The 11,070-nt window shown below is 36.0% G+C and overlaps 1 protein-coding gene across 1 annotated transcript in view; it reads left to right on the top strand.

Annotated features, from left to right (window-relative positions):
- LOC107717134 (microtubule-associated serine/threonine-protein kinase 2-like) overlaps nt 1-11,070 on the top strand; it is a 133,141-nt gene that overhangs the window by 104,036 nt on the left and 18,035 nt on the right. Inside the window, exons 6-11 of the mRNA XM_016523800.1 lie at nt 1,994-2,069; nt 2,765-2,785; nt 4,318-4,396; nt 5,329-5,483; nt 9,628-9,703; nt 10,363-10,572. Coding sequence (XP_016379286.1) covers nt 1,994-2,069; nt 2,765-2,785; nt 4,318-4,396; nt 5,329-5,483; nt 9,628-9,703; nt 10,363-10,572 — 617 coding nt within the window. The remainder of the gene's footprint in view (nt 1-1,993; nt 2,070-2,764; nt 2,786-4,317; nt 4,397-5,328; nt 5,484-9,627; nt 9,704-10,362; nt 10,573-11,070) is intronic.

Here is an 11,070-nt window from a genome sequence, read left to right as displayed (position 1 = left end):
TACTATGGAAGTCAATGGCAACCACCAACTGTTTGATTACCAGCAATCTTCAAAATATCTTCTTTTATGTTCAGCATATGAAAGCAACTCATACAGGTTTGTAAACATGAGGGTGAGTAAATGATGACAGAATTTTCATTTTTGGGTGAACTATCCCTTTAAGACAAGAGGAGAACTCACTACTACTGTGATCCTGCTGTTTGTGTAAGCATACTAGATTGATCTGTGTTAAAAAAAAAAAAAATTTAAATAAATAAATAATAATAATAATAATTAATCACTGTGTGGGGGTAAAACATTCTGATCTGTTATATATTTAACCGTTTAACTGTTTTAGCAGCAGTTTTTTTTTCTTTTTCTTAATTTGCTGGCCTGCTACCTGGCTAAAGCAAAGCCTGTTAACATGGTGTTTATCCAGCACCCTTTGTCTATTCAAGCTCTTAGTTTTCCTCCATATATTTTTTTATTATTATTATTAATTATTTACATTTTTTAAATTAATACATTTCATACTATTCCTTAATATGATATATTTACTATTTTGTAATATTTATGATATTATTATTATTATTATAAATGCAAAGAACTTTGGACTTTCACTCTTAAATTTATTACCATTAGCATTTTAACACTTTTCAATGCAAGTGTCACAACATTTGATCTATATAGTAATTGTCTATATAGTAATTGTATTTTTTGGAACTTTCTGTATATTACTTCATATTGTGCAATATACACATTGATATGAGTGAAGGAAGGATAAATTAAGCATGCAGTTATGAAGAATGCCAAGTTAAAATGACTAAAACAATGCATGAATATCGCTGTGTCATATTGAAGTCACATTTTTAAAAAATCAATATGTTTATTTCCACATATGAAAGTTGAAAATGTCAGATTCTGTGTGATTTTTCAGACTATCATCCAAAAACCTCATCCGTACCACATTCAGCTGTGGTGTGAATATAGCATGTGTGATTCAACAGGGTGCTGATTAGTTTTCTTCTCTCAGCTGTGCATTGTATGAAAGAGTGTCTGCATCTCTTTAGCGAACCCTTCATCTACTACAGTCTTCGTGATGAAAAATAAGCTGGTGCTTCACTGTGTAGCACACTATTGTGCCATCTCCCACTCTCTCAGTGACTGGATTCTCCTTGAAATGAATGCATCTCCGTGACAGATCCACACTGCTCCGTGTCCCAGTCCAGCTGTGCGCAGCTGTTCCTACAGTCACTTCCTGACAAAGAATTATGCTCTCATTAATATTTAAGATTTGGCATAGGCTGCTTGACGAAATGCATTAATGCATGGGGGATTGTGACCCGAGCCGTTCCACACAGTCCAGATAGGAGCGCCCCGTTGCTCAGATTGACTGGATTGATTGATGATACCTGTATCTGTGCTCATTATTTCACACGACTAGCAATAGTGGTTTTTAGATCAAATTTTCTTATTTTTTTTTATCTAGTAACATGACTCATAGCTGTCATGTATGTCTTAATCTATTAGCTATACTCTTTATGTATTTCATCTTAAATTGTGATGTAAAAATTTACCACACTGTGAAAAAGCCCAGGATATGAAATCTTCTCGCCATTTAAATACCACTGGAATAGAGATAAAGAGTTCGTTCTTAGCAAAATCCCCTGAATATGAATTTGAGCTTGCATTAATCAAAAAAGGATTCTTTGCTCATGGTCTGCAAATCATTAAATAACATTCATTATGCAATATCACTCCACTTGAGGCATTTTTGATGGAACGGCCTGTTGTCTAAAGCACTTAAACACTGTAAGTGCTTCACTCTCTAAGCTCTAATCTATTCTCAGAGAGCTGTGCAGGAGAATAGAAAAGACTGTGATCAAAGTGTGTTTTATCCCTGTACCTCTGCTCTCAATGCGGCCTACATAAGAAGCCCACTCTTCTAAAGGGTTTTGTTACCTTAAATTTTTGTAAACAATTCCCTAAATGTAATATTTTTGGTCTCTTTCAGGAAGCAGCCCATTGGACAGCCCACGTAATTTCTCTCCAAACACTGCAGGCCACTTCTCTTTTGTGCCAGCTCGCAGGTGAGTGAAGTCAAAGGTCAATCTCCCACAGTTTATTAGTTTATCTTATACAACATACAAGACATTTAATTGTAAAATATTCCACATTCTGGGAGTGAGTTTTAATAAAACTTTTACAGTCTTTTAAAATGTTTCCAAATTAAAGTTTGAGCAAGCAATATATCTTTGCTCCTTTTGCAAATATTGTTGTCATAATTTGCTTCTCATCTGCAGGTTATTAAGCAACCCACTTTCAATCAATTTGTAATATCCCATAACCCTTCACTATGGCTATGAATAATGACACCAAGAATGTTAACGAGTGCATCTGAATTGGTAATTGAGCAGCAAAAGATGGTAATGCTTTAACAACTGGGAGAGAACACACAGAGCTGATGACCCCAGGCTTAATTAAAAGGATGCGTTTGAATGTCAGCCATAGAGCAAGACCATTTGAGTCATCCAGTCCAAAACACTCATGAACCAACAGTGCCACCTAATGGAAACAGTACAGCACTATAATAATGCAGATGGTTTTACAGATAAGAATCCAGTCTGGGTGTATATGAATTCTGCGTCCAACGTGAGCAAGAGTTTTTCACTCAAAGAGCATTTGAGTAAAGGTCATGAAAATAGTGCATTAGATCAGTGCAAACACACACATAGATGCCCTCACAGTAGAATCACTTTTTAATGCTTTACTCTCTTCCATACAGCCATGGACACAGGGCTGACAGGTAATAATTACCCACTTCTCTTACAACATCATTTCCTGTGTGTGCTTCCAGCATGGCTGTTTACACCAACCATCATGTTTCCATTTCATTAGAGCTGACAGTCAGATCTGTTTAAAAACATCTCAGACAACTTCATTTATGTATCGGAAAGATAAATTATTAATCATCCCACCTCACTCAGCTGGCTGGATACAAAAAGCTTGACTGTGTGCTTAGAACTGATATATCATCTTCAAAAATATTCCACAGATTTCTGTGCTTTGCATAAATCATTTTATTTTCCACAAAAATAAATAAATACTTTTCGCAGTTAAAAAAAAAAAGAAAAGAAAAAAATATGGCAACATTTTGGCTATGTGTTTTCTTGTGGGGTATTTTTGCATCAAAATGATTTATGATTATGTAAACTACCAATCAAAAGTTTGGTTTCTGTAAAAAATTTTTAATGTTTTTGAAAGAACTCACTTATGCTCACCAAGGCTGCATTTATTTAATCAAAAATACAGTAAAACTAGTAATATTTTGAAATATTATTGTAATTTTGTAGAATTTAAAATAACCTTTTTCTATTTCAGTATATTTCAAAATATAATTTATTCCTGTGATAGCTTATAGAGTTTTCAGCAGCCATTACTCCAGTCTTCAGTGTCACATAATCCTTCAGAATTCATTCTAATATACTGATTTACTGGTCATTAAACATTTATTATTATTATCAGTGTGGTAAAAAGTTGTGCTGCTTAATATTTTTGTGGAAACAGATAGTTTTTTAATTCTTTGATGGTTAAAAATTCCGAAAGAACAGCATTTATTTGAAATAGAAAACTTTTGTAACATTAAAAATGTCTTTACAGTCACTTTTAATCAATTTGATGCACCCTTGCTGAATAAAAGTATTAATTTATTTCAAAAAAGAAAGAAAGAAAATGAAAGAAAACTTTTGAACTGTGTTTATTTGCTTGTTTGCTTATTTGTGATTGATATTAAAATCATTACAGTCTTGTGTATGTTTTGCGCAATGCACATTGCAGTCAGGGGTCAAACAGATTAAAGTTCCTTATTTTGTCAAATTAAAGGGACGCTGACAGTCTGTTAAATTCCTAATGTCAGTCATCATTGGTTTATGTGCTTGAGGGATAAGTGAATGTGTTGCTGTTGCATCATGCCACGTAGGGCAAATTCACACTGTGCTATTTGCATGAAAAGGCTTCATATGTGTATCTGCAATAAAAGTACGTGTAAGTTCCTGTGCGGGCAGCTTAGCCATTATTGCAGATGCTTATGGCTCTTGTATACAAGCCTTATTGAGCTGCACAGTTGAATGTAACAATCATCATTATTGTTCAAATGTCAGTTATTGTGGACATTTTAATCGGTGGTGCTTTATTCTGCTCTGATCGTGAGATATTTTATCGTTGCTCATCTGAACGTTCCTAGTGCTGCTTATTTCTACTGGTCCTGATTACTTTGAAGAATATCTGCAGTGATTTGTAAAGAACAAATTTTCACCTTTCCCTCATCCACTCTTTTAGGACGGATGGTCGTCGCTGGTCTCTCGCCTCTCTGCCATCCTCTGGCTATGGAACCAACACCCCAAGCTCAACAGTCTCGGTGAGTGTCTGTGTGTGTTTGTGCTCATGTTCTTTCTGTAGTCCCTCTGTGATGTATCAACCCCCAGATATATACATCACTGTTTGGTATTGCATTTGATCCGAAGCCTTAACTTACCCAAAAGTTTTATCCTATTGACCCTACAGTGGGATAAACTCTAGGTACAAAGCAGCTCCCTTTAGCCTGAAGTGAAGCCAGTGGCTTCATGTCAGTGCATTCACTTCAAAAGAGTTCTGTCCCTGAAAATTGACTGTAACTCAGTCTGGCTGTTGCTTTCATTGGAGAATCAGCTCAAACCTCACAAGCCCCATTCTCTGCAGAAAGATAAAAATACATTTTCTAGTTTAGGCCAAATTTTTATTCTAAAGGCTGCAGAGCTTTTATTCAACTCTAAACAAAAGGGGAAAAAAAATCTACTGATTAAGAACAAATGTCATTTTTTAATTGGGTGAAGCTCACAAAAACGGAAATAAGAAATTATATTATAAAGAAAATGGAGCCTATTGTTATGGTCATTGAGATTTTTTACAATGTGACATTAATGGCAATTATCATTATGTATTATAGGAATGAGAAGGATTTTTTATTTTATAGTATTAAATTAATAAGAAGTTAAATAATGTCACAATGCCAAAAGGCTTAATGGTCCTAAAATTAGGCTTCACTTTCTTTATGCAAAATATAATTAGTAACTTATTATAAGTTGAAAATGAACATTTATATATATATATATATATATTACTGTAGCTAAACTAAGTCTTTTATTTTCAGTATTTTTTGCATTTGACCTAAAAGTTTTTAGGAAAAATTTCTTGCCAAGAGCCAAATTAACAATCAACAACATTATGCCAACAAAGGCAGCTGACTGACAGTCAGGGCAGCCTATGCAATGCCTTCTATCCTTGTAATCCCTCCCTCTCTGCTTCTCACAGTCATCATGTTCATCTCAGGAAAAGCTGCACCAGTTGCCCTTCCAGCCCACTGCAGATGAGCTGCATTTCCTCACCAAACACTTCAGCTCGGAGAGCATCACGGATGAGGATGGGAGAAGATCTCCAGCCATGCGGCCACGCTCCCGCAGTCTCAGGTACAATCACTCACAGATTCCCATTTCACAGCAATCAAAAGTTGCCCTTCAAGTGAACATGATTTTGTGAGTCTGTGATGTCATCTGGGCCTTCTGGCTCTCACTCTTAAAGGCCAAATCTTGAGCTCTGACAGGAAACTGCCACACCTCATTCTCTAGACTTTTGACTCCTCCAAGGTAGCAGATATGTTATTCAGCCTGTGTGCCCTTCACATTGATGCATCTTCACTCCTCTGCCTTCACACTTTACTATTGCTTCTCTCTGCCTGTCAATGTGTCCAAGTCATATTTCAACCCCCCCCCCCCCCAAAAAAAAAAGATGAGAAATCTATTTTTTTTTCCATTGTGAAATTAATTTAATGAATTAAGTCCACCAGTTCTCATTACTGTAAAGCAAAAAATAAATAAAAATCTGTAATTATTGAATTTAAAAGAAACATATTTACAAGCTATAAAATTATATATATTTTTAAAAGGTAGTATTTAAAACAAACAAACAAAAAAAAAAAACTCAAGTTAAATGTCCAAATTCATCTCGGTTAATGTGAACAATAGAGGGGAAATGTATGTAGTTGTTATGAAAATAAAATCTAAGAAATATGTCACGCTATCCAAAAAAATAAATCCATAAATAAAATCTGAATGGTCCTACAATAGGCTTCAAAGTCTTTGTGAAATATAAAATATGCATATATTTTATCTTTTGATTTTTATGTGTGACCTGGATTCTTCTTATGTACTCTCTTTCACTGCAGAAGAGTTGTGTGATTACTCTAGTAGTCACACACACTTCTGCCCAGGACCTGACAGACTGAATCATTTCTTTCTCAACGCTAAGAAAGAGACCTCCTTTATGAGCTTCTTATCTGTAAACACATCTCTCTTCCTCTCTCTCTTTCCCCTCTGGCTCTTTCTCTCTTTCTGTTAAGATGACTTATTCAGGAAACACTGGCCTTGCCTCTTTTAGTATCTAGACACACTCAGCAGGGGGTTCAGCACTCCAGAATTAGATCCATAAATATTGGATGAGGTAGTGTGGTTTGCTGTTGCCACAGATTACATCTTCCCAGGATTATTCATTTCTACTGTTGAAAGAAGGGAGAGAAAGATGAAACGACTGGATGCAGGGGGAGATTAGATAGAACTGGTTAATTAGAGATGAGGAAATGGAGCAGTATTATGCTAATTTCACGCCACGGACAACAGACATGCAGAGAAAATTGACGGACGTTTCTTCATGCAGTGGTCATTCACAGTTCTCCATCATTCTTTCTCTTTACATCTTTCAACTCACTCAAACACACACTCAAGGAGTAATGAGCTCAACGTACAGTGGTCACCACCCATCATCCATATGTCAAGTGATTTGGTAGCAGTAGCCGGAGATTAGAATATTATTTTAATAAAGAACTCAGTGACAGAATACATTGGACAATTTCTGGATTCCTTCTGGCTAGCCAAGCCATTTTTTTTTTTCTTTAAATTAATATGTTATGTAACGAATCAGCTCATGAGGAAATATGAATAATTAATCATAACTAGTTATAATTAATTATGAATATTTAGATCCGCTGTAGATATTTACTTGACCTCTCAGGGTCAACTGTGTTTCGATTATAAGTCTGCATAACAGTATACAATTTCAAAGACCAAATACACGATGACAATAATATACCCAATGACCTGAAGGATGATGTGTGTTCATTCAAAGAAAGGTTTTCCTATGAATTAATTAGTAGAAAAGTCCATTTCTACTCTGCCTTTCCTATGGGGACAATGAGTGGGTTATTCTACTCACATTCCTGGGGGGGGTCATAAAACCAGTGATATCATGATTAGTTGTCATGGTGACAAGGGGGCCTGGTGTTCTGCAGAAATCCTGGCATCCAGTTTATTGAGTGAGGGGACTGTGACGATTAGTTAATCTAATGAATAATTGATTTGTTAAATCAAATAAAAATTAGTGTGTCAGATTGGTCGAGACGCTACAGTTAATTCTGATTAAACTTTCACATAATGTAAAATCAGAATGTGTCTGAAATGACTACGATGGTGCATGTGGCTTTGTTGGTGATGTCATCCAATTGTGTGTGTGTTTGTGTTAGTGCAGACTGTCACACCAATTAACTAGCTGATTTCCCTGGTTTCCAGCTCCTCTGAGGGATTTAGAGGTAATTTCTGTGCTCAACTGTGACACATTTACACACTCTCTTCCCCTCCTCTGTCTCTCTTTCTCTCTCTCTGGCAGTCCCTTCCTTTGTTTGCCTTTTGTTCCATGTGATAGTATCTATCTCAGTCTTCACATACTTTTCAGAAAACTTTCAATTTTTTAGTTTATAAAGAAAGTATGAGAGGTGATTGCTTGTACAAAAATCAACACTATGATGTTGATAAAGAAATTCTCATCCAATAATTATGATGTGAGCCAAAATCATCACAATTAAAAGAACCAAAGACTTAAACTACTTCAGTCTGTGTGCATTGAATTTATTTAATACACGAGTTTCACAATTTGAGTTGAATTACTGAAATAAATGAACTTTTCCACGACATTCTAATTTATTGAGATGCACGTGTATGCGCATGTGTATGTATGAATACAATACAGACATAATGCACTACCGTGCTACAAAAGATATATTAGAAGATAAAAGAAGATATTTTTGATCAAAGACTTGCAGCCTTGGTTGTAACAGACTTCTTTCAAAAAAATTTACTGACATGGAAGTGCATTTTGCACTTCAGAATCTTTATGGAAGTAGTAGGTGATTCGGATGTTGTCCGCTTCCAGTTTTGAGAATGCTGAATATTCAGACATACTACATTTGACATTTTATAGACTGCTTTTTGTGTACAATATATTAGGGAATGGGCATATTCGGACACAAAAATCTAAATTCCTTGGAAAAGTAAGAACATGGCTACCATTAAAAAGCTGTAACAGATTATGAACGTATGTCAAAGTTTCATACTTAGAGTTGGGAACTTGTTCAAATATTGTTCCGCTCCTTTTGTACTTCTATTTCTCTTTTTATACTTTCTAACATATGTGAACACTCTTTATTCTTTTGCCCCTTAACAATAAGAATAGCTGTCCTTTCCTCTGTTATATCCGGTATGTTCCTGCACAGAACATATACAGTACATCTATTTCAGTTAACCCATTTGGTTTAAAACGATAATGAGAATCTTTTTACAAGGTCATTTCTCAAAAACATTATTATTTTTGGGGCTGCAAGGACATATCTGCGTCCATCAGAGAAAAATAATTGCATTCACTAATTATCATCAGTCTAAATGCAGAATGTTATTGCGCCGCAGGAAGTTCACTTTGATTCTTTGCACACACTAAATTCTTTATTTAATAAGAGGATTGCTCTAAGGCATTTTCTTTCTTTCATTTTCCCTTGTCTTTTCTCTCTACCTCACTCAGCAGGAGAAATTTTCTTAGTGTGTTGTTAATGCAGCTCCCTTCGGCTGCGAATCAATCTCTGTCAGAGTTAACCTTTGGCCGTGGCCGGATCGTAATTTTTGATTGAAATGGCTCTCAAGTAAGTTGAAGATTTGACTAGAATATTTCTCCCGTCTCTTATTGTTACTGACATAGCTGTAAATGAGCCAATTTAGTGTGTAAGTGTGTGTGTTGGCGCATTTCTCAACAGCACCCTGGAGGTTGATCAAATGTGCTATGGTTAGTATGTTTTCATTCAATCAGGAGGTCTAATAGGGAGCGCAAGCCTTCGATTGATGACTTACAGCATTACCTCATCCTTGAGGTCACATGACCTGCTTACCTTTACTAACAGGAGTGACTCATGCGGTCCCAGCTGCATCTGTAATCTGTGTCCCTGACTGAAACGCACACATACTCGCTTATCTACACAAGCTGTATCTCTCAGTATTCCCTGTGGAGCATTTCTGATTGAAGATACTACTTTGACATGAATGGATATGTCTGAAAATACAGGTGCTCCAGTCTATCATCCACATTAGATTACAGGTATAGGCCACCAAGCAACATCTGCTTGAAGGAAGAGGGACATTGGGGTTGAAAACATATGATTGGTTAAAAAAAGATGAAAGGCTAAGTCCCATTTTTTATTTCTTTCTTCACTTATTTTTGTTTCTTTATTCTCGTCTTCAGCCCTGGACGCTCACCCATATCATTTGACCATGAGATCGTCATGATGAACCATGTCTACAAGGAGCGTTTCCCTAAGGTGAGGTCTAAAACTGATGAACTTGCACAACTCAAGGACACTGGATAAGTCTCATTTTCACACAATAAAGTACTTTTTTGACATGGCATTGCCAGAGCATCAATACACATAGCAAAAAGAAAAGAGAAATAATTGTTTTTTTATTATTAATAAAAATAAGGTGCCAGAATGTTAATAGAATAATAACTGAATATAATATAAATGTATTAACAATAATAATAGTAACAATAATTATAAATAATTAAATAAAATATACATTAAAAATAAAAATAAATAAACACAATGTTTAACATTAAAATAAATAAAAACAGCAAGACACTAATTAGCATCAATGTGTACAGACAATAAATAATAGAAATGATAAATAAATAACTCTGTTGCTTGATATCTGTAAAAAAAAAAAAATATCAGTTTTTTTTTATCATTGCCTATATGCATAATATAAAAAGCAATCAGACTTACTTTATTTTTTAAATAAAAGAGTTTGAAAATTTTGTAAAAAAAAAAAAATCATAATAATAAATTAAATAAATAAATAAATAAAATGTGTGTTTGAATAAATGTACAGTAACACATTGTGGATGGCTGGATACCTCTCTTTCTCCATGGCTTGGCCTTTGTTTCAACCCAGCCCTTACCAGGACCCTTCTGTCCCACAGGCTACTGCTCAGATGGAGGAACGGCTGGCTGATTTCATATCCTCCTCAGCTCCTGACAAAGTCATGCCTTTAGCTGATGGCGTCCTGAGCTTCATCCACCACCAGGTCATAGAATTGTCTCGGGACTGCCTGGACAAATCCCGTGAGGGTCTCATCACCTCCCGCTACTTCTACGAACTACAGGAGAACTTTGAGAAGCTACACCAAGATGTGAGTATGCAAAGATAGCCACATGTGGAGAGTATGTAGGAAGTTGTCGGCATTTATTTCAAGGGTATTAACTCCTTGTCATGCAAGGTCTTTCTTGTGGATCCCTAAACATAAATCCATGTCAGTCAAAGTGGTGATGTCATCGCATCGGGGAAGAGGTCATCTCTGGACAGCTGGGCTGTCATAAACAACTCGTGTGATTTTGGTTCCCTGACGATCGTTCTTTCTTCTGTTGAGTCTGTGGTCACCTGTCACATCTGCATTAGTCAGGATACAGGTTGCTGATGTCTTGATTAGCTTAGTCACAATACCACAGGGGCAGCGTTATGACTCCCAGAGGTCCCGTTCCAAATCCACAAATCATGTGTGCAGGAATGTACCAGAGTGTGTGTTTGTTGTGTAGGGTTGGAATGGGGGGGGCAGCACCTTCCTGATTTTAATTTCACACTCCAGTAACCACCACTGGTGACGGATGAGTATCCCAGGCACCCAAGAGGA

Source organism: Sinocyclocheilus rhinocerous, unplaced genomic scaffold, assembly GCF_001515625.1.
Source record: "Sinocyclocheilus rhinocerous isolate Xijiao unplaced genomic scaffold, SAMN03320098_v1.1 scaffold690, whole genome shotgun sequence".
NCBI classification, from domain to species: domain Eukaryota; kingdom Metazoa; phylum Chordata; class Actinopteri; order Cypriniformes; family Cyprinidae; genus Sinocyclocheilus; species Sinocyclocheilus rhinocerous.
Note: the sequence above shows the minus strand (reverse complement) of the source record. Positions and strands in the feature narration are given on the sequence as shown.